A 27412-nucleotide genomic window follows, 5' to 3' on the forward strand; every position below is an offset into this window, starting at 1 on the left:
CAAGGTTTCAATAATCTGATTTTTAACATTATTTCTGGAGCCAGTTGGAGAGACAAAGCGTGGGTGACATCAGGTGACGGAGCACAACCCCTCAGAGCGCTCTGGGGTGACAAATTCAACAGACACAACAGGTCCCCAGCTCAACACCAAAGGAAAATGGGTCTCAGAGTGATATTTAACAGCCATGAAACAAAGATATCACGTGGAAAGTCTCATTAGAAAGTCGCCCAGGTTCCTGTGTGAAGGGTTTATATGAAAAAGCAGGAGTTCTCCACCCTGAATTCCTGATAGAAAACAGCAGGTAGAAACCTAAGGTAGAAATCTGGAGTTAGAGAAATCCTTTGGCAGCATGTTCAGTTACAATCAGGCCTTAAAAATAAATATGATCATGTCTAGAAGTATGAAGAGAAACACCAACCCCCTCTAAATACACCAGTTTAATAATAATTAAATTATTTTACACTATCTACAAGTTGCATATCACAGAGTTAGGAGTAGAAGAGGTGACAGAAGGACAAACCCTGCTTTATAAAAGTTCAGGCATGTGTGGAGCTGTGTAGAAAATCTCAGACAAATGAGTATGTACATTATTTATATTTAACAATTAACATCATCAAATCACATCTGGCTGGCTCAATTGAAGATTTCTCTTGGCCCAAAGCTCAGAATCAAAAAAACAACCCCACCAATTTAAATTTCCTGACAAACATGGAGAGTTCATAGCAATGAGAGTCTGACCCCAAACCAACTTGGAACAAAGTAAACTCCGACAAATAAAAGCTCCAGACAACCAGAATTTGAAACAGCAGCGTGGAAATAAATTCATTTCCTCAAAAAAGACACAAGGAACAAGTTATCAAAACACTTCAGTATTGCCACGTGTGTTATTTGTACTGAGCTACTTCCAGGGGAATTAAAGTCATGTCCAAAGGAAAGACAAAATCCTCCTTCCAATTGCACACATTTAAATAAAAAGTGATTTAGAGAGCAGGTGCTGAAGGCTTTTTGCATGAGCACGAGGCTGCAAATATAAGGTCAAGGTAGCAAATAATTAAATAAAAGGGAAAAGAGATGGAGGAGGTGCTGAGTGAAGGGTGGGTTTTGGCACTCAGCAGCCTGGGAGTTCCAATCTGGGATGAAATTTATCCATCAAAAATGCTTATTTAGACACCTGGGAGCTTCCTGCATTTAATTGAGATGTTTCTGTCAGTAATTTGCTTCCATTATTTCCCCAACCCAAGGACTCTCACTCACCAGAGGTGGTTAAAAGCAGGATAAATGTGACCATGCTCCAGTGAGGAGGTAAACAGGAGGATGAAGTGATATTTTTTTTTTTTTCTCCAGCAGTTGAAACCAGAAAAAGAAAGAAATCCCACATTCCCAAAGGATAATCCAGCTCATGTGCTCCCTTGGACAAACCCCACCTTTTAAAAAGTGCATCAGGGAAGAAATTCTTGGATTTCTTTTCTCACCAACTGCCACAAGTGCCCAGCTCCGGGGCAATCCCTGCTCCAGGGACACGGCTCTGCTTTTCCCTGTGCACAGGAGCCCAATCCCAGCCACCAGCACGTGGGATGTGCCTAAACCCCCCTTTCCCAAGTGCTGCAGGAGCTCCTCTGGGGTCAGGGCTTCTTTAGACACCAACACCGTGGCAGAGAGAGGAAATCCAAGAGAGGCAGAACCCCCTGGTCCCATCAAAACGATTCCCGTTGCGCTCAGCTCCCCCTTGGAAAGGGAACAGATCCTCAGAGTCTTCAGCAGCTTCAAACCTTCTCCAGCCCCCCACTTTCCCACAAAGAATGACAATTCTCCTCCACTTCTCCATCCATCCAGAAGGGAAAACTGAAGAGGGATTCTGGGCGAGTTCCTGGCTCAGCACCTTGGATCCACGGAGTGCACAGCTGGGAGCATCCCCTGCCCGCTCTTCCCAGCGCCACCTCCGCCAACACCGGGGAATTTGAGGAAAACTTCTTTTCCTCCAGAAAAACACAGCAGTTCTCTGCATTTTCTGACATATAGAGGCAGCAAGCACTGTTGAAACCCTCTTTTTCTCCTATTTCCTATTCTGAGTGGCAGAATTTCCTCTTCCAGCCAGAGCCAGGGATCCCTCGGATCTTCCTTCAGGAAGGGGACCCCGAACTGCAGAGATTCCCTAAAGGCCCTGGGACAGAAGGATTACAGAAGACACCAGAGGAGGCAAAGCAACAGCACCTCAGCATCCTCAAGCTTCCAGAAACACACTGAAAAGAGAATTATTTTGGGACAATCTCTCAAAGATTCACAAGTGGCGTTTCCTGAAAGCGTAGGGGAAAAAAAAACAACAAACCAGAAGGGACTCGGAGGAACGGGGAATTATTTTAAACCATCCCCTAATCTAGTTCAGGATGCAAAAATGCAAATAACCATCAGAGCTGGTGCCTATTTTTACTCTGCATCACCCTAACGCAGCGAGTTGGGTTATTTGAGAGGAAGATGGACTTTGATATCCACGGCAGGGACTCCCAAAGATCCTCGGGTCGCAATTCCTCCATTCCGGCCGTTTAAAGCAGAGGCTGCTGATGGAAATTGTTCTGCTGCTGGAGCAGGGAATGAGCAGGAAGAGGCACGGGATAAGCTGGTCCTTGGCTGCTCTGGAATGCTGCCATGTCCACGGCCATGCCCATCTGGTGCTGGGGGAAGGCGGCAGCGGTGCCGGTGACGCTCGGGAAGGGCGGCGGCAGCGTGGGGTCGGGGCCGGGGCTGCGGGGACACAACACCAACCAGGCTGACAGTGCCAGCTCTCACTGACAGCAAAAGGCTTTAAAATCATACAGAATTTGGGGATTTAGAAAGAAAGTTAAGCTTGGAAAGCCCTGGGAAAAGTAGGCCCTGGGAAACGTTAGGCCTTGTGCTTGCTAAAGATCAGGTGAAACTGCACCTGTGTAATCAATATCTGATACAACTGTTAGATGTGATTAGATATAATTATTGTTTAAAGAATCATGAGGAACAATGTTAGGGGATTGAGAGGGGATCACAAGAAATCCATGCTTGGGTAAAAACAATGCATATAACAAAACAATGTAAGTTTAATAATTAATATAGAAGTTATATAATGATAGAGTATAAAACATGTTCAACTCAAAACCAAGATGGGTCAGATTTGGGTCTGTGTACCCCTGACACCCAGAGCTCTTCAATAAAGCACCTTCAGATAATCATTCCATGATTATGTGTGTTCCTGAACTCTAACAACAGCATCACCAAAACAAGCTGGGAGCTCCCTGAAGATGAATGTTTGACCAAAATGGTCACCACAAACATGTGAAAGGTATTTCATGTTTTGCTGGCTGTGAAAATAACAGTTTTTTACGTGCAAGCTCTTAAATTAAACCAGCTCTGGCCTTGCAGTTTCCCTCCATGTTAATAAACAGGGTTTCCCAGGAATTCCACACTTTTCATGCCCATAACTTGGCAGTTTTTCATGGTTTTTGCAGGAAAAACGTCTTCACCCTCAAAATTCTTCCAGCAGCTCAATAATTCTGATATGTAACTTCAACTTTTTAATTTACTCTTGCTTTTTAACTTCCTCTTTCTTTTTAACTCACTCTTTAACTTGCTCCTACTATTTAATGTTTAATTTTTGGTGCTGGCTACTTAAAGCTGAGGTCAGAGATTCCTTTTCAACCTTCATGGGAAACCTCCTCGTGCAGGATCAGCTTTATCCAGAATAATGCTCTCATTGCTCCCTGCTTTAGTAAAATGGATATTTTCCTCTCCAAATGAAGTGGCACCAAAGGAAAACACCATGAGAACAAGCAAAGTGGCAAAATTCCCACCCCCCAGGAAGAAGAATTTGCTGGACCCATACCTTAAATAAGCAGCTGGAGGTGGCTGAGTGGCTGCAGAGTTGATGCTCTGAGGCAGAGACCTCACCTGGCTGACCTGCTCCGGGGCCAGGCTGTATCCTGGGGACATGGACACTCCCTGGATCATGTAATTCCCGCTGGGAGGCTGCACAGGATACGACTGCAAATCAAATCAAATCCAATTAAATCCAGGAGATTTGCTGCTTAGCACACTTTGCAATGAAACCACCAGAATCTTCTAAAGCTGGAAGCAAAACCTGCGGTTTCTTCCAATTCTGGTTTAAATCATGCAAGATCGCCTCAAAATTCAGGTGGCACAGGCTGGAGCTGCTGGTGGGGCTTGGATTTGGGATAAACAGGTTTGTCCTAAATAAAGCCCAGCATTATCCTGCATTTCTGTGCACCAGTCTTGGGAGGAAACAGCAAACTCCCGTTGCCTTTTGGCTTAAATTACTTTGTAACCTCCAAATATAATGAATTTTCCATCGTTACTGGGAGTTAAGGACACAGAATTACTTTTAACTGACATATTTTCAGATCTAGCAGTTGCTATGGCAACTATTCTTTTCCCACTGAACAATTAACATGAAAGTAAAATTCACTTCAAGTAAAAAAACCCTCATTCTGTGCTTTTTCAAAGTCTCTCCTTCCCCTCCATGTTTATTCCTTAAGCCATCATTAGGGACAGTGTAAAACAGTTTGGAGCACAAACGCAACGTGCTCAGAACTGATACAAAATGTTCATTTTTCTAAGGGCAAAAGGAGCTAAAAGCAGAGTGTTTCTATATTTAGCACAAAAAAAAATACACTTGGGATTAATACACTGATATTCCAGCTCCCTCCCATCCCCACTATTAGATAAGAAGGGAACATTTCACTTTGGAGATTGACGTGACTCACAGCAAGAATATCCAGCAAGCTGCTGCAACACCCAATTCCAACTGCAAGAAATGAATTATGGAAGGGATCTTTTGGAATTTTCAACAGTGGCCAAGCAAAACCTTCTGTTCCAGTGCATAAATCCCAATTTCTTGCAATGTCAGATTGCTCGTGGGCTCCCTTTAGTTATTGCTGTGATTTTTTTTTTTAAAACAGGGATAAGCAACAGGGAATTTCCAGATTCCAGGGAATTTCCAGATTCCAGGGATACTGACCGGCAGGGAGACTCCAGAGGAGGTGGGTGGGAATTGTGCAGGGTGCTGGAGTTTGGAGTAGGCTGAGTACATGGGGCTCTCATTCATCAGTTTGTTGTAGAGCTCCAGAGCTTCCAGAACCTTCACGTTCAGTTCGGATAACTCGGAATGTTTCCTGTTCCAAAAGGAATGGAGAGGGCACTGAGCTGCTGGGATGGCTTAGATGGGGAGGGAAGAACAGTGCTGCACCAAATGTGCAAGGAAAAAAAGCCCCTAAAAGGTAAAAGGTCCATTTTTTACCCATTTTTTACTCATTTACATTGAAAAATTGCTGTTCTGCGACTGGAAGGAAAATCCAAGAGCTGCACAACCACTGGCACCAAACCAGCAATTCCCAGATGGAATTCCCTGCTCTTTTCACCCCCAAACAGCCCCAGGAGTCACAGAATCATGGAATTTTGGTTGGATCCTCCTTGAAAGATCTAATTCCAGCTTTCTGCCATGGACACCTCCCAGTATCCCAGGGTGTTCCAGCCTGGCCTTGGGCACTGCCAGGGATCCAGGGGCAGCCACAGCTGCTCTGGGAATTCCCAGTTCCCAATATTCCCCCCCATCCCTGCCCTCTGGCACTGGGAGCCATTCCCTGTGTCCTGTCCCTGAGCAGGGAGAGGTGAGGATAACATGGAATAATCACCAACAGACTGAAAATTCCAAGCTCTAGACAGCCTGGAGAAGGCTCCAGTCACAAAAACACCATAACAAAAACCATCCATGACTTGTGCAGTGAATTTTGGGAGAGCAGCAATCAAATCTCAGTGCACACGCTCAGAACTTGATATTTCAGCATTAAAAAAAAATAAAGTTGTTAAAATTTTCTTGCAAGGTTTTCTAGCTCAGGAGATGAAAGCACCAAAAAGATGTGATTAAAACTGCCCAATTTGAAGGAAACCAGTGAATAAATTGTGCTCACCTATCTATCTCCTCGAGTTTTTCATCTATCATTGGACCCATCTGCTGGCAGATATCTGTGAAAACAAAGTGTTGAGGCAGTTGATGTCTTGCACAATTAAATGTTTAAATGCAGCCAAAAAATATTTTATCTAACTAGAGTAAAATTAATTGCCTATTTATTTCAGGGTTGGGATTGGTAGATGGATCTTGCAAAGCTCAGGCATCTCACAGAGCTGGGAGTTATGCAAATGACTCTGCTAAACATGGAGCTGGCTTGGAACTATTAAAAAAAATTCAAATTATCCCCAGAGCCCCACACTCCCACGGTGAAATAAGTGTTCTCCAGCACTGTTAGCACTGAGTACAGCTCCCCTAAGCTTAAAATAAACACAAAGAACTCCCAGCTCAATCCACAAAAGGTAATTGTGAGGAGAAGTCATAAAAAACAGAGCTCATTTAGTGCTGCTGGTACCTTCTGAGTCGAGGAGATCTGGAGAATCGAGCTTTAGGTCCGTGGGATCTATGCTCTGAAGTACCTGCAGTGTTTTATCCATCTTGTCCTGAAAGGGGAAGCCAAGATGAAGAACTTAGATTTCTCAGACATGCCAAAATTGGTTTAATATTCAAATAAAAGTTCTTTATTGACAAAGAATCATCTGCCAACGTTCAGCACCAAAAGAATGTAAAAGCCCAGCAATATTTCATTTTCAAGTGGCTTCATACCTCATCTATATAAACTGGCTCAGGTTCTGCTTTCTTAATTTCTTCTGCAGCGTCCTCAGGAACAGAGATTTTATCCACAGCTGCTGAAAGAACAGAGATGAGTTTCTCTTCTCTCTGTTGCTGTAATAACTTCAAACAAACATTTGCTCCTTGTTATTTTTCTGTGTGAAAAGACACTGTGACATTTGAAGTGGCAATTTACTGGATTTGTAAATATGCTGCTGACAAGGAATTATGGTGAATCAAACCAAATTTCTGTCACAGAAAATGAGAATAACTTAAAAGAGAAATAGAGGCAGAAATTAAAACGAGTTATGGAATGATCTGTGCTTGACTGTTTGAAACAAGGGCAGGATGTCTCTCAATTCTTTCCTGAGGCTGATAGAGGAAATTATTTTGCTGCTGGGCTAATTAGGATTGCAGCACAAAGCTGCCTTTGTGAAATAATCCATCATTTCAGCCTTTGTGAAATAATCCATGGGTGGTTTCAGCAGGTAACTCACCTGCCTCGGGCTCCACAGACAAGTCAGAGGTGACGAAATTGGATGGGAAGAGCCCCACTCCTCTGTGGTTCTCCCCTTTCCACCAGTTGGCATCACTGGGGAAACAAAGAAGGGTTACAGGACTCTGGGGTGAACGGAGCCAGGGACATATCTGGGGTTTTTACTGAAAACCTGAGGTTCAGAGACATGTCTGGTGGTGGCTTTTTTAACCTGTGATATCTAAAAGAGAACATTTGCAGGGATTAGCACAAAGCCAAACAGGAGCTGGGCCAGAGGGCAGGGAAGGGAAGAGGAATCAGGGGATCACTGGAAGTTGAACACAATTCATCAATTCCTTACATTGATTACTTGCCAGCCCTTTAAAGCTGTAAATATCCTATAGGTGTTAACAACAATCATTGTTTTAGCTACTTTTATTCAGTTTTACTCTTGGCAAATGTGATTCTGGATAGCCAGAGGTTTAACAATTGCTGGAAGCAGATGGAAATGTGATGCCAATGCATCTTCTTATGTCAGACAAGCAATTAAGATTTATCTTCAAAACTACAAATTGGGTGAAATACTCGAGGTTCTCCCTGCACTAAAAATGATTTGAGGTCAGAAACTAGGATTTTGGAAAGATAAAAGGAAGAGAAAGGGATGAGAGGGAAGGCAGAGTGACAATTACATTTCTGGGGGGGTGTGGGGGGGAAAAAAGCATCAGAGGATAAATGTGCTACCCTGAGAAAACAACAGTGGTGGAACCAAGTCAGCTCCACCTGAGTGTATTGTACCTGTCATCCAAAACAAAAATAATTTCTCCACTTTTAAAGGTGAGCTCATTGTCCTCCACAGCTTCAAAGTCATAGAGAGCTCGCACCTTCCTCAGGCTCGGGGGGTTTTGTGGCATTTCTGCAGATGGGTACAAGGATTTGGTTTCCATTTGCTGCTGTTTCTGCTCTTGTAAAGACAATTCGATGGCTGCAGGTGGGGCAGAGAGGAAAAGAACAAGTTTGTGGGGTTAGTTGATCCCTGGAGACAAAGCAGTTTGATTTCTTGATTTAACAAAAAGAGAATCTCTTTATTGAAACACGGGCTGTATCTGCTTCTGTAGTGTTAAAAGCTAATATTTCAAATGTGATGGGGAGGAATGGGGCTTACCCCCAGTTTCCAAACACCTGGAATGCCACAATTCCCAACCTGCTGTGCCCTTCATTGCAATTCTGTGCAGCAGGAAAGAGCCCAAACTTCCCCTGCTTTTTAACAAAACTCCTGGAGACTAACCCAAGGCTGAGACAGCAACTCACCTTTAGCTATATCCTCATCTTCCTTGGATTTGCTGGATGAGGAGCCATTCTTAGCAGCGTTGGTGGAAGCCTGCAGAGGTGGGAACAACAGAGGGACAAATGAAATCTCTAGATTTATGTGTTTTTAATTAATTAGCACCAAGTTGTTCCCGATCACAGGTGGATAAAGGAATCCAGGTGATCTCCTAGAAATAAAAATCACCATTCTTCAGGGTTTTTTTTTTCTGTTTTCAGCAAGGAAAAAAAGTAAAATAAATCATGAGATTTAATTGAAATGATTGGTTGTATTGAAATAATTATTTTAATTATATTTATTACAGTGAGATTACTCATTTAAATGACTCTTTCCACCTTTATCCTTCACTCCTCCCTTCAAGAGAGAAGATGCTCCAGTTGGGAGCTGCTGACTTAAATCCTCCAGTTCTCCCCAGCAGCACAGTGAAATCATTCCTGGAGTTTTCATTCCCACCAGGAACTGGAATTGGGTGCCAGTGCTCAACTCTCCCATGTTTCTGCCATATGTTTTACACATAGATCAGATTTAGAAGTGAAAACATCTTTGTGGAGGAAGGAGGGATTGTAAAAGTTAAAAAAAAACTTGCAGTGTTTCACCCAGAGGAAAGTAAACTTTGTGGAAAGAAATTGTAATTTGAATTTTCAGAACTGAACAGCATGGGAATATTTAGAAGTGTCAATAATAAAAGTCAGGAAAAAACCACCTGGCATCGTATCTGCTGTAAGACTGGGCACAACAAACCAGCAGAAGTGAAAAATAAACAAACCTCAAATCCAGGACAACTCCTGACACGGGCAGGAGAGGGGACAAACAGGAAAAGGGGATTTGGGACAGGAAAGCAGAGCATGGGATCCATCACTATCCCAAAGCAGCTCTGACCTGGGATCCTGCTGCAGGAAAAGTGACCCCTTCTTCCTTCAGGGATTTGATGGTTGCAGATATTAAGCTACATTGTGGGTCTTTCTGGAATTCTTCTGACCACTCCACCATGAGGCTTTTTAGCTTTTCACTCACTTTTGGGTGAGCCTGGAAGACAAAATTGGATAAAAAGGGATGTTTGAGTCTCAAAATGAACAGAAGGAGCTATTACCAAAATTGTTACTGAACCCATTTTACTATAAATACGCTTAATTATTGATAATTGTGTAGATTGAGAAGGTCTGGGGAGCAGAGAGTGGAGTATCTGGCTTTTTAGAGCCTGATCTGATATTCCAGAAAACATGCTGAACTCCTGGAGCACTAATTCTGGAGAAATTCAGGCTGCCTACCACACTTACCCCAAATTTCTGCCTCTCTGTGTTACTCACCCTCCATTTAACCTCAATTTTCTCTTCATTCCTTCTCAGGTGTGTTGTTTTCCACTTCCCAGCTGCATAAATTGCTCTGATATAGGACACAAGAAACCCTACAAGAAACCTTTCCCTACAAGAAATCCTACAAGAAACCCTTCCATACAAGAAATCCTAAAGAAATCTTTCTCTAGAAGAAATCCTACAAGAAATCCTGTAAGAAATCCTACAAGAAATCTTTCCTCCACAAGAAATCCTGTAAGAAATCCTGCAATAAATCTTTCCCCCACAAGAAATCCTACAAGAAACTTTTCCCCCCAAAGAAATCCTACAAGAAATCCTGTAAAAAATCCTACAAGAAATCTTTCACTATAAGAAATCCCACAAGAAATCTTTTCCCCACAAGAAATCCTACAAGAAATCTTTCCCTAGAAGAAATTCCACAAGAAATCCTGTAAGAAATCCTACAAGGAACCTTTTCCTACAAGAAATCCTGTAAAAAATCCTAAAAGAAATCTTTCAAAAGAAATCCTACAAGAAATCCTGTAAGAAATCCTACAAGAAATCCTACCCTATTAAAAATCCTATAAGAAATCCTACAAGAAACCTTTCACTGTAAGAAATCCTACAAGAAATCCAGGACAGGTTTGTCCTGGCTGAGAGAACCTCACACAAACGTGATCTGTGTCTCCTGGAGCCACAAAATAATCCCACAAAAAGGGATTATCCATAGGGATAATCCATAGGGACAGCTTGATTCCCAAACTGGGAGCTGAGCTGCAGGGACAGGAAGAGAATTTGCCCCAGACATGGATTTGGCACACATTTTCTCTTGGAGAAGAGGGGAAAAGCTCAATTTTCCTCATTTTTCCTCCAAGTGGGCCAGGAATGGGGGAAAGGGGCCAGTGTTTCCCAAGAACACGGAAACTGTGCTCCAGAGCCCATCCCTGGGTGGGATCCTGGGAATCCTGAAAATCCCTGTGTAGGATTCTGGCATTCCTGGACCCATCCCTGGGTGGGATCCTGGGAATCCTGCACATCCCTGGGTGGGATCCTGGCATTCCTGAACCCATCCCTGGGTGGGATCCTGGGAATCCTGAAAATCCCTGTGTAGGATTCTGGCATTCCTGCACATCCCTGGGTGGGATTCTGAGAATCCTGCACATCCCTGGGTGGGATCCTGGGAATCCTGCACATCCCTGGGTGGGATCCTGGGAATCCTGCACATCCCTGGGTGGGATCCTGGGAATCCTGCACATCCCTGGGTGGGAATCCTGCACATGCCTGGGTGCTGAAGGTCAGTGCTGAGCTCCAGGATGGAGCCAGGCTAACGGGAACACAGGGAGCACCTGGAGTCCTATTTTTCCCCAGAAATCCAGAAACACAGGAGCTGTGAACTCATTTTGCTTCCCAGCAATTTTATTACTTTCCTTAATTGCTTTGCTCAGCCTCTGATGATTGCAGGAGCTGAAAACTCCTTTTTAACCCATTAACCAGTTGTGTCTCCAACTGGAGCAGTAATTAGGGAAAAGCTGATCCTTTTCCCATTTCCTCACATCCACATTTAGATCCCAGCAGCTGCCTGACCCCAACCTTTCTTTTCCAGGCTCTTTTTCCCAGTTATTTTCTCACTCAACGTTCCCAGAATCTCAAAAAACTAAAAAGGATTGTCTGTAACTCTGTGTTTTTCCTTGTAAAAATGTGATTTCACTTCCTCATCATTTTGCCTTTCACTTCAGCCCAGGAATTTCCTTCAAGCCTAATAAAAACTCTCTTCAAGGAAAGCTGCACTTATCATGATCAAATTAATGGAGCTTAGGAACACAGATTTTAATTCAAACTGCTCATGCAAGTTTGTAAAAATCTGAAGGATTATCAACTGTCAATTCTTATACAGATTATTTTTTTTCAGAGTGAAAAGTACACAAATTTCAGTGAAAACACAGCACCAAAAACTAGAAAATGTGCATTAACCACAACATGAATTTGGAGAAGTCACCAAAACAATCTTTCCCCAGGACTGAAGGTTCTAAAACAATTACCTTGTTTATTATAGCTCGAGCTTCAGTGGCAAAATCCCGAGAACACACTTCCAAGTGGAATATTTTCCCACAGTTTGAGACACAGGCTCCTAAAAGCTGACAGCAGAAAGACAATTGGGAAAATGTGGGGGGAAAAAAGTGCAAATAATAATAAAAAAAAGGTGTAAATAATCCAAAATAAAAGGTAAATTTACTGAGGGTAACTCAGGTATTAATTAATTGATCAGTGAATATTGAATTGCTGCATTCCATGAGGTTTTTAGGGGAAATTTGGGGATTTACTCACTGTGAGAGCTTGCAAAGCCACGTGGGGAACTTTGTGATTCATTCTCTTCATGATGGCTTTAAGGCAATCCTTGGCTCTGCAAAGGAACAAGAAAATTAAAGATAAATGGGAGTGAGGAATGAGCCTAAACCTCCAGCAGAACTGAGCCTGTTGAGCAAAAATGGCACCAAAACTGAGCCCAGTGAATGAAAATGGCACTAAAACTGAACTTATTGAGTGAAAATATCACCAAAACTGAGCACAGTGAACAAAAATGGCACTAAAACTGAGCCCAGTGAACAAAAATGGCACCAAACCTGAACTTACTGAGTAAAAATGTCACCAAACCTGAGCCTGTTGAAAAAAAAGTCTCCAAACCTGAACTTATTGAGTGAAAATGTCACCAAACCTGAATTTATTGAGGAAAAATGCCACCAAACCTGAACTTACTGAGTGAAAATGTCATCACACCTGAATTTATTGAACAAAAATGTCACCAAACCTGAACCTATTGAGTGAAAATGTCACCAAAACTGAGCATAGTGAAGAAAAATGTCACCAAACCTGAACTTACTGAGCAAAAATGCCACCAAACCTGAACTTATTGAACAAAAATGTCACCAAACCTGAATTTATTGAGCAAAAATGTCACCACACTTGACTCTCTCAGGGCTGGGCAGAGATTTACCCACTGAGCAGTTTGTTTGTCCTCAGCTGGGTGTTGGATTGGAAGAAATTCCCTTTTTTTGCCCTGGCATTCCATATCCATTCCCAAAAAGCTGCTGCCAGGCCAGGAAAGGAAGTGACTGCATGACAATGAAGGAAATGTCCCCAGAAAAAAAGAGATGATTCAATAAATGGTTATTTTAGTGGCCATTGGATTTAATTCCCAGCTCTTGGATCTCCTTTTCCACAGCCTGAGGACACAAAGATATTTCTAATTTGTTTCAGCATAATCTGGGGTGAGCAGAGAATAATAAATAACATTTTAAAAGCTTCTGCTGAGGCTTTTCCACACTTTAAATGAGCATTAATGGCTCAGGCACATCAAAGGCTTCATTAACACTGATATTTGGAACGTTTAAAAACATGAAATCCTAAAAAAAAAAAAAAAAAGCTGATGTAGCATTTAAAAAATAATATCCCAGCCAGATACTTGAGCTGCTGGAATAGCAAAGCACAGAAAAGCCTCTGTGCCAGAAAAATACACTTAGCCCTAATATTTTCATCTTATTTCACGTACAAATCATGCAAAAAAGTCAACTCAGTTCTTTTAAATTGCATTTTTTATTCAGGGTAGGCAACAATCTTCATTATTTTCAAGGGCAGGAGGGAAGAAAATGACACAAAACAGAATTGAAATATGCCAGCAGCAGCGGCATTTAAAATTCAGAATTTAGGATTTTATTTGCTATATATTTAGATTTAATTATGCATTTTATATACTTCTATTTCAGCATATGTCGTTTTTATTTTTTTTTTTTAATCAATGAATTTTTTACAACATCCCTTCCTCCAAAACCAGATTTAAAACAGTTCACTCCACAAAAGTCTTGTGGCACTAAAAAAATTGATTTGTAATAAAGGACTGAAAGGATATTTTTTCACCTTCAGGACTAAAGATTCCCAGATTGAAGAGATTTGCTGTTATTCCTTGTGGCAGGTAATCAATGAAAACCAAACCAAACCACTCAAAAAAAAAAAACCCTCAATTTTAATGTTAAAATAGAACTGCTGGAAATTCTGAATCACTTAAGAATTCTCACTAATTGAGGATTAATTCCAAATTTAAAAGATGTTATCACTCAAAAATTCAGCAAATACTTTTGGCCACTACAGAATCACTCAAATTCCATTTATGTTGCACTCAGGCTGAACTGATTCCAAATGATTTTGTGCTTTGATCCTTATTTTTTCCCTTTTCTCTCCCATTCTTCCTAACAACCAAAACCAGACAAATATCATAAAAAGCCCCTGGTCCTTGCCAGGTATTTTTCTGCACAAAAATTGTTTCACTTTCTCCTCCTGGCACAGACACTTCCCCAAATTTATGCCAGCTCATTAAATATGAAGAATTTGGGTGTGCTGTTGAAAACTCCAGGAAAAAGCTGGAATGTGCTCAGCACATACAAATTGCTCTGCTCCAAATCCCGTTGGAATGTTCCTTTCCAAGGATTTCCAAGCCAACTCTGTGAATTTGGGGGATTGAGCATTTTGAGATGTGTTCTCTGGGACATTTTCCTCCTCACAGCAGCACAGAATTCCCTGGAATTCCCACAGAATTCCCTGAGGTTCAGCTTACCCATTGGGAGTGCTTCCAACTTTGTCACAAATATCCATGATAAGCCCCCAGTCCTCGCTGGTGTTGTACTCATTTGTAGCTTTTTCTGGAAAGAAAAAAAAAAAAAAAAAAGATTTATCAAGTGTTTTATTTATTCAGTTCAGATTCTGTCAATAGAATGTATCTTTAATTAATATTTCATGGATTCGTGGAATTATTTAAAGCTCATCTTGGTCCAGTGGGCAGGGACACTCATTCTATAGATTAATTAGTAAGGTTTAATAGTATTTATTTGTGCTTTTCAGTTTTTTATTAGCCAGGTTATTTAAATCCCATGTAAATACTGCAGTTTGAGTTATTAAACAGCAAATTAAATATTTTATTGCATTTGCTGCTTCAGGATTAAGTTTTAACCAACTAAATTCTCAGCTTTAAACCAACTCAAATCTAACCAAATAAAATCTTTCTGCTCAGCAGAAAGATTTCCACAGAGGGAACACAAACACAGCACCCACCAATGTTCCAAATCCCTTTTGTTACAGCCAATGGAAATTAAAAGATGGAAATTTAGAATTAAATTAAAATGGAAATTTAGAATTAAATAAAAATGGAAATTTAGAATTAAATTAAAATGGATTTTTTAAAAAGATGGAAATTAAGAATTTTGGCCATAATTTATCTTCACAAACTGGTATATTTACTCAGAAGTAAATATTATTTTGAAACTGTAAACCTTCAAAATTTACCCCAAAAATGATAGAATTTCTAAATTTTCTTTTAAGTGCATCAATATTTTAGGTCATGAACAACAAAATCATGGATGTTGTGGAAAATAAATGAGTGCCCACAATATTAAACATTAAAAAAAAAATTAAAAAAAAAAGGAAAATCAAGCCAAATCAACCTCTGGAAGCTGCAGATTCCCTGGATACACAATCCCTAAGTAGTGAAGAGATTCCCAAGGATCCACTGAAGTTTTCCTGAGCCCTGAGTGGAAATCCCAACTCTTCCACTGGCAACAGGAAGGTTTGATGTTTACAGGCTTCACCAGGAAGTTTTCACCTCAGAATTACAGATTTTGGCTGGAAAAGCATTCCAAGGTCATCAAATCCCAGCTGTGCCCGATCCCACCGTGTCCCCAGCCCTGAGTGCCACCTCCAGGAATTCCCTGGACACCTCCAGGGATGGGCACTGCAAACCTCCCTGGGCACTTCCAAGGCCTGAGCGCCCTTTCCATGGGGAAATTCCTGCTGCTGTCCCCCCTGAGGCCGTTCCCCCTCCTCCTGTCCCTGGGATAAGATCCCAAATCCCCTCCCAGCTGTCCCCTCCTGGCAGGGAATTGTGCAGAGCTCCTTTTTTCCCGCTGATCCCTCACTCCACACCTTCCCCATCCCAAAGCTCGGTGCTGCTCCCTCCCAGCTCCCAGGATATTTTGTCCCTGAGCCAGCACATCCCCACAGGGAGCAAAGTCCCTGCTCCTGGATCCACACCATCCTGGGAGCAGCCGTGGAGATCCAAACTCCGTCCTTGCCCAAGGATCTCACGGATCTGGAAGTTTCCCTCCCTGCCAGCGTGACAAAACGAACAGCAGCTGCTCTCCTCCTTCCCAGGAACAATCCTGAGGGATAACTCCTTCCCAGATGCTGAGACTTGGACATGGCAGAAGAAACAGATGTGGGAGGAAGAATTTTCCGTGATTTTTTTCCCAGCTCAGGGGGAACCTAACCTTCAAAGCCATGGAATGATTTGTCCTCTGCAGCCCTCCAGTTAATGAAGGAACATTAGACTTGAGCTGGCTTTTGTAGAAATAATGGGAAAAGCAAAACGTGCTCCTTGGGGTGTTTTTATGAAGAATTCCAAGTGCAAGGAATCGCTTTTCCCTGGGTGAGCTCCCTGAGCTGATCTGCTGTTCAATCCAGGAGAGGGGAGAGCACTCAGAGGAGCAGCTGGGAATTGTTTGCTGCTCCCACTGCCAAAAGGAGAAATGCCTGGAGAGCTCCTGCCTCAAAGCACTGGCACAGCCCTCCCAGGAAAGGTGGGAATGCTTTGCAACTGAGGGAAAAAAATTCAGGATCATCCCTCTACGCCACAAACCCTGAATGTCATGGAATTACTCACTGGGAGGGATCTGGATCCCAATGCAGCCCTGCCACGGGCAGGGACAGCTCCCAATATCCCAGGGTGTTCCAGCCTGGCCTTGGGCACTGCCAGGGATTCAGGGACAGCCACAGCTGCTCTGGGAATTCCCAGTTCCCAATATCCCATCCATCCCTGCCCTCTGGCACTGGGAGACATTCCCAGGCTCCTGTCCCTCCATCCCTTGTCCCCAGTCCCTCTCCAGCTCTCCTGGAGCCCCTTCAGGCCCTGCAAGGGGCTCGGAGCTCTCCCTGGATCCTTCCCTTCTCCAGGGGAACATTCCCAGCTCTCCCTGCATCCTTCCCTTCTCCAGGGGAACATTCCCAGCTCTCCCTGCATCCTTCCCTTCTCCAGGGGAACATTCCCAGCTCTCCCTGCATCCTTCCCTTCTCCAGGGGAACATTCCCAGCTCTCCCTGGATCCTCCCCTTCTCCAGGAGAACATTCCCAGCTCTCCCTGGATCCTTCCCTTCTCCAGGTGAACATTCCCAGCTCTGCCTGGATCCTTCCCTTCTCCAGGGGAACATTCCCAGCTCTCCCTGCATCCTTCCCTTCTCCAGGGGAACATTCCCAGCTCTCCCAGCCTGGCTCCAGCCCCTAGCCAAGTTGACTATTGCATTATTTCTTTTCTCTTTTTTCACCGGGAGGGATGGGCAATACAATGACACCAAAAACCAGGGAATAACCCACACTGATCCATGTGGGAATGCTCAAAGCCTCCCTGCTCCCACCTTTCCCAAGCCCAGCTCCTCAGCCCAGCTCCCATGACCTTCAAACTTCCAAAACATTTTATTACTTCAGCCCTCAATTCCCTTGGGACAGGCTCACAGAGTAAATCTGGGTTAAAAAAACAGAAATGTACTAAAATACAACATTGTTTCTCCACCTGTGTCACTTTCTACGGCAGAAACAGAAAATGAGCACTGATTTCATAAAAAAATCACTACTCAGGCACTTCCAGCACAGAAGGTTTTTTGCTAAACCAGTGCTTGGTTATTTTTTTGGTGACTGTCATCACTAGAATCAGAATTTCCTTGACTGCTTTGCCCATGCAGTGAAATAAACCCTTGTCTGCACAGCAATATTTCGGATTTTACACAACTTTTCCCAGCGAGAAGTAAATCTAGAAGAAATGGAGGGCTCCTCCAAGGGCTGTTTACCAGATGGAGCAGGAAGATGTGGATGAAAGGCAGAGGTTTTAATCCCACACACCTTCCTTTGCAGAGCCTAATTAGAGAATTCCAGCCTGGATTTAATTAAAGATCACAGCCAGGATGGACCTGCAGTCACAAGGCAGCCCTACCTGTAAGGATCCCTACTCATGGTATTATTATATCCTAAAAAATTGGGTTAAAAGAAATTCTTCAAATAACTTTTTGCAATATAAATCCAGTTCACTGAAAAAGCTTTTTAAAATGCAGTTTTTGCTTTTAAAGCGAGTGGTTTGTTTGGTTGAGGCCAATAATCTGAAAAGGAAATAATTTCATTTATCTGTCAAGACAAACCCCAAAAAGATTTGAGAGGGATTAACAGAGATTATATTCCAGAGAAATGGAAACACCAAGATGAAAATTAACAACTCTTAATTTATGTATAATATATAAATTATATTAAATTATAAATTTGTGCTTATTATATAAAATATCTTTCATAACACAAAGAAAACAAGTATCAGTGAGGCTGTGGTATATTATTATACCACTAATATAATATAATATAATATAATATATAAATTATTGAGTAAAAAATACTCAAGGCAGGGTGGGGGAGCAGAGCAAAAATAATCTGAAAAAATGAGAAAGAAACCTCATAAAAATGCAGGTTCAGGATTCAGGAATTTTAAGCAGTCAGATCAAAGACTGGAAAATATTGTTCAAGAATAATAATAAATAAAATATTGTTCAAGCAACAGCAAGAAAAAAAAAATAGAATTAGCTTTTCTCCAAATATTAATATTTGCAAGATTTTAGCCTAAATGTTGAAGACAAGAATTATTATGGACTGAGAAGTAAAAGGAACATTAAGGAAAAAATAAAAAAAAAAAAAAAATACTAATAATACTAATAATACTAATAATACTACTAATAATAATTAAATAAATAAATTCTAGAAAAATAAGGAAAGAAATAAAACATAAGGGAAATGTCAGCCCTTGAGGGTCGGAAAAGGCACCAAACTTCCAAGCTCAGCACCTCCCCAGAACACCCACATGTGATTATCTGATATTTTGCATGGTCTAATTTGCAACAGAATAATAATTTCTTTAAAGCTTCTACTGACAAAGTTTTTCTGGCAAGGGACTTTAAGATTTAGCCCAAATAATTCAAGTTTCTAGTCTGTTGTACTTGCTAAATTTTAGTAAGTGATAATAACAAATTATAAATAATCAATATTAAGATATTAAAGAAGAAATATGCTGAATAAAGTTTAAGAAACTGGAAGCAAACAGAGTGCCACTTTTGAAGCTGTGGAGTCTGGGAATCCTTGAAGCATTTAGGTTTGTTAAAGAATCCTGCAGAGTTCAAAAAAAAATCCACTTGTACAAATACACCAGTTAGAGCCATGTGAAATATGAGTGGGGTCAAACAGCAAACTGCAGCAGGGAACTGAAATTAGAAATAAAATAATAAATAAGTAAAAAAGCAAATAAGAAACCAGCTCAACTTATACTGCAAACAAAACAGAGATTGTGTGGCAACAAGAGAACTCAACCTCTTCCTTTTTGGCCGTGACAAAAATGCCAGGAATGTTGAATTCTTCTCTGTCTCGCCTATTTCATTTTTGCAGTGCTTGGAATGGGTTTTTTCACTCAGAACAGACGTTGTGTAACAAAAAAGTGCCACAGAGCACGAGTGTAAGAAAGCACAAGTCAGGGCAGGACACAAAAGAAAACAACTGAGTCACCGTCTTCACCGCAACTCCAGGCAGGTTTTGTAATCACTGAATCACAGAATATCCTGAGCTGGAAAAGATCCAGAAGGATCATCCAGTCCAACTCCTGGCCCTGCACAGACAGCCCAACACTCCCATCACGTGTGCTTCCAGGGAAGCTACTGGGAAGCTGGAAGAAATCACCAATAAAAGGATGCAAAGCAGCTGATTTTACAGCAGCCACAATTCCCTGAATCCCTGTAAACTCAGCAACACCATGGGAAGGAAAGGAGGCACCACAGACCCGCTGGAAAAGCTGTGAAACCTCAGGAGTCAGAGCAAAACGAGACACAAACGTTCCTTGATGCTGCTGAGGGTAAGGAAGAGAGAGACCCACGGATCTTTTCCCTGCCAGAGCCCCTGAGCCCGGCCAGGATGTGTCAGGAGCAGCCAGGGATCCCCTGCAGCTGCAGTTACAGGAGGAATCCCAGGATTATTTCGTCTGGAAAAGCCCTCCCAGCCCATGGAGTCCCAGCTGTGCCCAATCCCACCGTGTTCCCAGCCAGAGCCCTGAGTGCCACCTCCAGGAATTCCCTGGACACCTCCAGGGATGGGCACTGCAAACCTCCCTGGGCACTTCCAAGGCCTGAGCGCCCTTTCCATGGGGAAATTCCTGCTGCTGTCCCCCCTGAGCTGCCCTGGCCCAGCCTGAGGCCGTTCCCTCTCCTCCTGTCCCTGTTCCCTGCCAGCAGAGCCCGACCTGCCCGCCTGTCCCCTCCTGCCAGGGAATTCCAGAGAGGGAAAAGATCCCTCGGGATCCTCCTTTGCTCCAGGCTGAGGCTCTTCCCAGCTCCCTCAGGAATTCTCCAGCCCTTTCCCAGCTCCCTCAGGAATTCTCCAGCCCCTTTCCAGCTCCCTCAGGAATTCTCCATCCCCTCAGTGTCCCTCCTGTCCCAGAACTGTCCCCAGCACGGGAGGTGCCCCAGCAGTGCCAGCTCAGGGACCGGCTCAGCTCTTGCCCACCTGAGCACCCCTGGGCCCGTGTTCAGCCGCTGGCACCGGCACCTCCAGGGCCTTTCCCAGCTCTCCAGACACTTCTCCCAGCCCGGAGCGTTCCCAGGGCTCGGTGACCCAGGTGCAGGAGCCGGCACTCGGCCTCGGGCCATGGATCCAGATCCCTTCCTGCCCCCCAGCTCGGCCACATCCCACCCGGCTCCGTGCTGCTCCTGGATCATCCCCTCCTCCCCTCATCCACCGAGAGATCCAACAGCGCCGGGCCCATCCCCCGGGGATCGGCGGCAGGCAGAGCGGGGAGGGGAACAGGGAGAGGAAAAGGAGAAGGGAAAAGACGACGGGGAAAAGGAAGGGGAAGAAGAGGTAGGGGACGAAGAGGCCGCCCCGCCGGCCCTCCACCAGGCCCAGCCCCCGCCCGCCGCTCACCCACGTCCTGCTCGAAGGGGTTGGGGGCGAAGAGCGGCATCTCGGCCGCCGCTGCCGCCGCCGCTGCCCCGCGCCCACAGACCCGGCCGGAGCCGCCGCCGCCGCGCCCGCCCCGCCTCGGCCGGCTCAGCTCGCGGGGCTGCCCGGCCGCGCCCGACCGGCCAGCGCGCCGAGCGCCGCCGCCGCAGCGCCGCGAACCGCCGGGCTGAGCGGTCGGGCAGTGTAAGAGCGGAGCCGCCTCGCCGGGCGCGGGGGAACGGGGCGGGCGGCGGCGCCGGGAGCGCGGCGGAGGCGGCAGGCGCTGTTCGGGGCAGCCCCGCGGAGCGGGGACCTCGCGGGGGCCTCGCTGGCGGGGAGGCGGGAACGGGGCGGGGGCGCTGCGGGCGCCAGTGACGTCACGGCAGCGTCGTGACGTCACGCGCCGCCATGTTGCGGCGGTGGTTGAGGGGGACAGCAGCCTTCGGGTTGTCCTCTGTTGTCGCTTTAATTAACCGAAATTAAAGCAGCCTGAGGGCACAAGTTGCGTCGTCGCCGTGGGTGTGAGGGGGGAGAGGGCGGGGAGTGCGGCTGAGGGGATCGCAGGTGGGCAATTCGTCCTGACATGTCAAGAGCAAGACTTAAAAAATCAAAACCAGTTAACAAAGTTGGAAATACTGAACAATTTTCCCAGAGAGCTACAGGGAGAAGGGGGTTATGAAGCAGGGTCCTGCCTGATTGTTGTGAAAGGTGGGGTACGTAAAGCTTTCGTTCAGGAAGGATGTTGTGTGATGTTTGATCTTTGCAGCTTCCAAGGCGGATGGAAGAAGAGCGATGGAGTGAAGCAGAGCAAGGCAGCGAGATCCCGGGGATGCGCAAGCGTCGGGAAAACAAATCACAAAAAACAAAAAAGTGGGTGGAACCACCTTGTTAAATTCAGGGTTTGTCACCTCCAGTGATGCCAGCCATAGGTGAGGCTAACAAAGTTCAGCAGGAAGGATTTCTTTCCACTGGCAGTGGATCCAGGGAATGCAGGATTTCCGGGCCACAAGGACAGCTGGCAGAGCCCCTGAGGCAAGGAGCAAACCAACAAACCCACATCAGCCCCTGTGGTGAAATCGGGGAATTCTGGCAAGGGGGAAGATCACAACCCAAGGAACGAGAGAAGGACTGGGCACAGAATTAGCATGAGGAACAAGAGAATCATTAACCAACGGGAGACAGAATGCTAATTAATAATTAATAAGGGACCGTGACCAAGGAGAGGAAGGATAAGGGTTTGTGGTGGCATGGTGGCAAACAGGGACATTGTTCCAGGGGATGTTCCATAGGGAATGTGGCTCTGCAAGGATGGCTCAGTTACAGATTTTTGGGATGTGTGGCCGAAGGGATGTGACCCCCAAAAATCCTCTTTATGGGTACATCTCATCCCTGCTGTGGGGTCAGCAGGAGCTCCAAGTCCTTCATGTGAGGAATAACCTGGATGAGTCAGGGACTGTAGGCAGCACCTTTGGAATATGCACAGTCACCCGTCTCGGAGCGAGCCTTAGTCACCGTCCCGGGTTACTCACTGCCTGGTTTGGAGTCATTCCCGAAGATCTTGTGGAAAAGCGAGCCACGACAGCAGCACAGTGCCTCATTCTGGGAGAAGGGCAGGAATTTGGAAGTCCAACACATTGTTGGATTCTTAAAAGCTTCCTGTATGATTCAGTGATATTTTCCTGCCCACTCGCCTGGAATTTCAGGGGCTGCATTCCTTTCCTCAGCTGTAATTCCAAAGTGCAAGACTTAGGGACACCAAAGTTTCACTTGCATGGGTGAAAACAGTGTTTTTTTAGCATATTTTATACAGTTTTAATTCTTAAAATTGGAGTCGGAATGAAAAGTTAGAATTAAAAGAAATTGAATTACACATTTGAATAATTAGAAATTATTGTTGTTATTTATTAAAAATTTGATTTGAGGAACACACTGAATCTCCCTTCAAAACTTTCAGAGTTGTTTTTTTTTTCCATGAAAATAGTTCATATTTTCTTAATGTTTTGTACATCAAAACACTGATTTTTGAATCAGCTGTGATGATTATCACAAGGGTTATCAAAGCTTCTTTGCCGGGTTTTTTTGATCCCGAAATTCCATAAAATCATCAAGGCTGGAGGAGACCTTTAAGATTAACACCTTCAAAGTGGCTGAGGAGATGGCTGCTCCATTTCCCTCCCTTTTTCCATTCAGGAATTCCGGATTTTCCAGCGATCCCGGCTGTCTGCAGGTGGCACAATTGCCTCACATTCCCGGCCGCCGTTTTCCATCCCCAACCAGCTGCTGGAAATCACCTCCTGTCAAATTTTTAAGGCAAAATGGAGAGTCTTTCCCGAGGTCTAAATTCACTAATTGCATCGAAACTTCCTAATTTAATTTAATGAATCAGAGCGAGAATGGCATTAATTGGTTTAATTGCCTTAAAAAAGGAAGGATGAAGCCATTAGTGCAGGAAGACAGCGAACCTTCCCTCAACGACTGATGTTGTCTGGCCAAAGTGGGGATTTGTAATGGATCCTGGCTCATTCCAGACATTAATTCCAGAGTTTTGGCTTTTCTTAACTCCACTCATCCCACGTGGTTCAACAATCACAGCATGGGTGTGGAAATGAAGGGATGGCTCCTCCATTTCCATTGGTTTTGTCGTCTGGAATCGTCCCCGTGGAGCTTTGCTCTGTTTTTTACCTGGATGTGGTGGGACAATGCATCCAAGAGCCGCTGGAAAGGAAGGATGGGGAAGGACCTGGTGTGGGCTGAGCCTCCCCGGTTCCAGTAGTCGTGGAGAACGTCCAGTCCAGCAGCACCTACAGAATTCCTGCTCTGGGTGACACCACAGCCAAAGCCACAGCACAGCAAAGGGAAAATCCCACAGGAAATGGGAAAATCAACAACAACAACACCATGGAAAGGAAAATAGCAAATATCCCAAATCACGGAGGAACAAACTATTTCTTAAGAAGAAGCAGGAGAGGGGGACAGAGAAATGATATAAAAAGAAGCTGTTTCCAAACCTGTTTTTCCAGACTCTGGATCTGGGAATCTCTTTCTCCCTGAGCAGTCTGTGCCCCCGTGTCCCAGCTGCGTTACCGTCATTAGGCCCAGCCACCTGCACGGTGTCCACATCCCTGATGGATCCGGGGGATTTGTAGGAAATCTTTTGCTCCCCCTCCTCCCTGCCCTGCCCCACATCGAGGGGCCGACTCAGCTTTCCCAGTTTCTTTGTTACAAAATGTTGTCATAATATTTAATCTCCAGCCTTGGCCTCGGCACAGCTGTTTGAAAGGACAATTTGTATTCCCCAAAGTGCTTCGAAAACCCTCGGGAAGCTCCCAGGAAGCTTTTTCCTGGTGCACAGAAGCAGCTTGTCCAGGCTTCCAGCTTTGTTCTGTGTCTGGCTGGATCCTCTGGATTCCTCCAGCTGCCCTCTCGTTTACTTTGTGGTTTGCTGGAATATTTGTTCCCTGTTTTTTACGCCGTGTGGGAGTCACGCGGCCCCGAAGTGGATGAAACAGAGAACAGATTCCATGGAAAGCATTCCAAGATGGGAGCTGAGGAACTGCTGTGATGTTCCTGTCAGGTGAGAAACCCACCCTTCCCCGTGTAAATCTGCTGGGGTTTTCCAGCTCTGCTCAGCAGCTGGACACGCTTCCTATCGGTCAGGATATTCCTGCAGGAGAAGCTGGGCTGTGTTAATAACTCCTTTCACTGCACACACAGCCTGGTGCCACTTCAGTCAGCTGCTTAAAGCTTTGATTCATTATTGCTCAGCTTCCTCGGGCTGCTGGCACTCGCCTCAGCCACTCCAGTCTCCTCATGGAAGCGTCTCCGAGGCTTTTCCACGTCTTGGAAGCAAGTTGGTGTTAACAGGAATGCATTTCTTTTTCTAATCGTGCTTTATCCTGTTACACAGTGGGATTCCTCTTCCTTACATTAGCTGCCACAGAGGAAATGGATCCTGGGTTTTCCCCATTCCCATGCACAGCACCCACCCAGTGTCCACATCCAGAATTCCCCCAAATGCACGGAAACAATTCCAGTGGCAAAAGAAGATCTGGTTAACGGACACTGCATCTCCTAAGAAACAGCCTCAGCCAGGGTGAGTGGCTCCTTCTGGAGCAGCCAGAAGATCCATCCCTTAGATCCAACATTTCCCTGTGCACTGGGGAGCATTTGGGAGTGCTGCAGCTCCTTGAGCCACGGCTCCTGACTCCCTATTTCCAGCAGGGAGCTCTGGAAAGAGTCATGGAATCCCAGGATGGGCTGGGTTGGAAGGAACCTAAGAGCCCATCCCGTTCCACCCCTGCTATGGCAGGAACACCTGGATGGACAGCCCCATCCAGCCTGGCCTGGGACACTTCCAGGGATCCAGGGGCAGCCCCAGCTGTGCCAGGCTTGCCCACCCTCAGAGGGAAGCATTTCTCCCCATATCCCATGGGGATCCCATCCCTGCCCTCTGGCAGTTTGTTGTTTGCTGCCTAAGACCTCAGCCCACAAATCCTTGGAGATGCTCTCCCAAGCTTCTGGCACGCAGGGCAGGTGCTCTCATCAGGCAGGAAATTTGCCTGGGAGAAGGGATTTTGTGCCGGGATTTTTGATCATCGCACACGGCAGCAGATCCTAACCCCGGTTTTGTGGACAAGTCCAGCTCCCGTCCGGTCTGGGTGGATGTGTGGCGGGCAGGAATGCGGCCGGCGGGCAATCCTGATTGTTTTCCTGCACAAACCAAAGTCGGGATCAGATGTTTCCTCCGCTGAGCTGCGGGGTTCAGCGTCCTTTCAGCGGGAGCATTTATCTGTGAATGGAAAGTGCTGGAACGCCGCTTTGCATCTCGTTATCCGCACACCCAGACAGCGTGTAAGCGATTCTTTCTGGAACCACGGTGGGAGCTGGCTGCACCTCTGTCTGCCTTCATCCTCCCCCACATCCCAATATCCCCAATATCCCAAATATCCCAAATATCCCCTATTTTATAGCCCAAATATCTCCATTTTTCCCAGCTCCCTCCTGCAGAGCCACGCGTTATTTTGGGATGCTCGCCCCAACGCCACGCTGAGTATCCAGACATCAGCGTGCCTCGGAGCAGATAATTAACAAGCAGTCTAGAATATGCAAATGCAGGCTTTTAATTAGCTCTGGAACATCCAACCACCTGCACAGGGGTTCAGGAGGGGAGAGGAGGGAGGCCTGGCTACACCCAGACAGTCGTGTGTGCTTTTAATGAGGCTCAGCATCAGCTGATTGCCAATTAGAGCCCATGGCCGGTCGGTGCTGCCAGGCTGGTTCCAGCTCTTCCCCAGAAAAACAGAACAAACCAAAACAGGCCCGTGGCAGGAGGAGAACGGGGAAGCTGTGAGTGTGACAAATTGAAAGAAATCAATGGATCCAATCCTCTCCTGAATGCTGTCAACTCCCAGATTCTGCCTAATGAGAAGGCAATTAAAACGAGGGATAAACAAGGAATTGCACCCCAATTCCAGCATCTCTGCTGAGTTAAATCTGAGTTTAACCGTGGAGGCACCCAAATATCTGCAGGAGGACACATCCAGAGGCACCTCTGGAGAGCAGGGCTCCAAGGGAAGAGCTGCTCCTGGAATTCATGTGCATGCCTTTTCCCATCCCCTGGCAGTGCCAGCCTCACCACAGGATGCCAGAGGAGCCCCTGTCCCGCTCCCTGTCCCCAGGAGTTTTGGGGTGTTCTCCAGAGAATTCTGCTCCCTCCAGGACTCACTTCCAGAGGGGGTCACGGTGCCTCTGGAAGTGAGGAGGAGCAGAAACTCCCGTTGCTCCCAGCTGCATCCTGCTCACAGCAGGATCCTGCTGTACTTCCAGTGTGACGACTGAGGAGTGTCCTGCTACCCAGATGGGATGTCAGGATGTCCCTGGACCAGCAGTGCCAGGATGTCCCTGGATCAGCAGTGCCAGGGTGTTCCTGTCCCAGGATCACTGAATCCAGGATGTTCCTGTTCCAGGATCACTGAATCCAGGATGTCCAAGGATCACTGAATCCAGGGTGTTCCTGTCCAAGGATCACTGAATCCAGGGTGTTCCTGTCCCAGGATCATCACCACCAGGATGTCCCAGGATCAGTGACACTCCGTTGGCACCGTGCTGCACCAGACGAATTTGCCTGAATTCCCCATTCTAATAGCATTTTTATGAAAATTAATTCTTCTTATTTCCTTGTTCTTCCTTTTTTATTTGGTTTGTTTGTTTTAAAATCTGTCCCAGTGTGACTTCCAGGAAATTGCCCAGCTCTGGAGGAGCTGCCCTCTCCCGTGCAAACCCGGGCAAGCCCTGCTCGTGACTCCCCACCCGTTGGACCTGTATGATTGGAGAGGCCCTGCCCCGCTGTTTGTGGCTTCGTTCATGTTTATAAACTACCCCGAGATCTGAGAAAAAGGATTTACAAGTGCAAAATAATAAGTTGCCAAACAGTTTCTAACCTCATAAACACATAATTTTAAATTCAAGGAGACACAGAGGAGGGCAAGATCACACAAGTGGACTGGGAAGAGTTTTCATCATCCATCCTGGGAGCTCCAAATGCACAATTCCCTCTGTTGCTGCAAGCCCAGCCTCGTCTTTAATCACAAATTGAGAAAAAGCTTTTCTAA

At 45.3% G+C, this 27412-nt stretch overlaps 1 protein-coding gene and 1 long non-coding RNA gene across 8 annotated transcripts; one reads left to right on the forward strand and one right to left on the reverse strand.

The window, feature by feature from the left end:
- On the reverse strand, nucleotides 1-20903 carry STAM2 (signal transducing adaptor molecule 2). 4 transcript variants are annotated; one of them, XM_086897987.1, is made up of 14 exons: nucleotides 20784-20903; nucleotides 14359-14443; nucleotides 12078-12153; nucleotides 11792-11887; nucleotides 9340-9486; nucleotides 8445-8514; nucleotides 7932-8118; nucleotides 7159-7253; nucleotides 6656-6735; nucleotides 6405-6492; nucleotides 5952-6006; nucleotides 5003-5156; nucleotides 3851-4008; nucleotides 1-309 (listed from the first exon to the last, which is right to left on the reverse strand). In XM_086897987.1, exons 1-14 carry the CDS (start codon nucleotides 20821-20823, stop codon nucleotides 249-251), a joined length of 1392 nt encoding a protein of 463 aa, XP_086754113.1. In that variant the 5' UTR covers nucleotides 20824-20903; the 3' UTR covers nucleotides 1-248. The 4 variants fall into 4 exon arrangements, with proteins under 4 accessions (XP_086754113.1, XP_086754111.1, XP_086754110.1 ...); XM_086897985.1 differs by having other exon boundaries at nucleotides 1-2739; XM_086897984.1 differs by having other exon boundaries at nucleotides 1-2739; nucleotides 6656-6738; nucleotides 20784-20900.
- On the forward strand, nucleotides 19546-26983 carry LOC147652333 (uncharacterized). Of its 4 annotated transcripts, none has more exons than XR_015289315.1 (4): nucleotides 21212-21365; nucleotides 21568-21671; nucleotides 22992-24375; nucleotides 24709-26983. It is a non-coding gene; the product is annotated as an uncharacterized LOC147652333 (long non-coding RNA). The 4 variants fall into 4 exon arrangements; XR_015289314.1 differs by having other exon boundaries at nucleotides 21223-21302; XR_015289312.1 differs by lacking the exons at nucleotides 21212-21365; nucleotides 22992-24375; nucleotides 24709-26983 and adding an exon at nucleotides 19546-19719 and having other exon boundaries at nucleotides 21568-22794.
- The last annotated feature ends 429 nt before the right edge of the window (nucleotides 26984-27412 follow it).

The sequence above is a fragment of the Cyanistes caeruleus genome, chromosome 7, assembly GCF_971803275.1.
Source record: "Cyanistes caeruleus chromosome 7, bCyaCae1.hap1.1, whole genome shotgun sequence".
In the NCBI taxonomy this organism is placed as follows: Eukaryota; Metazoa; Chordata; class Aves; order Passeriformes; family Paridae; genus Cyanistes; species Cyanistes caeruleus.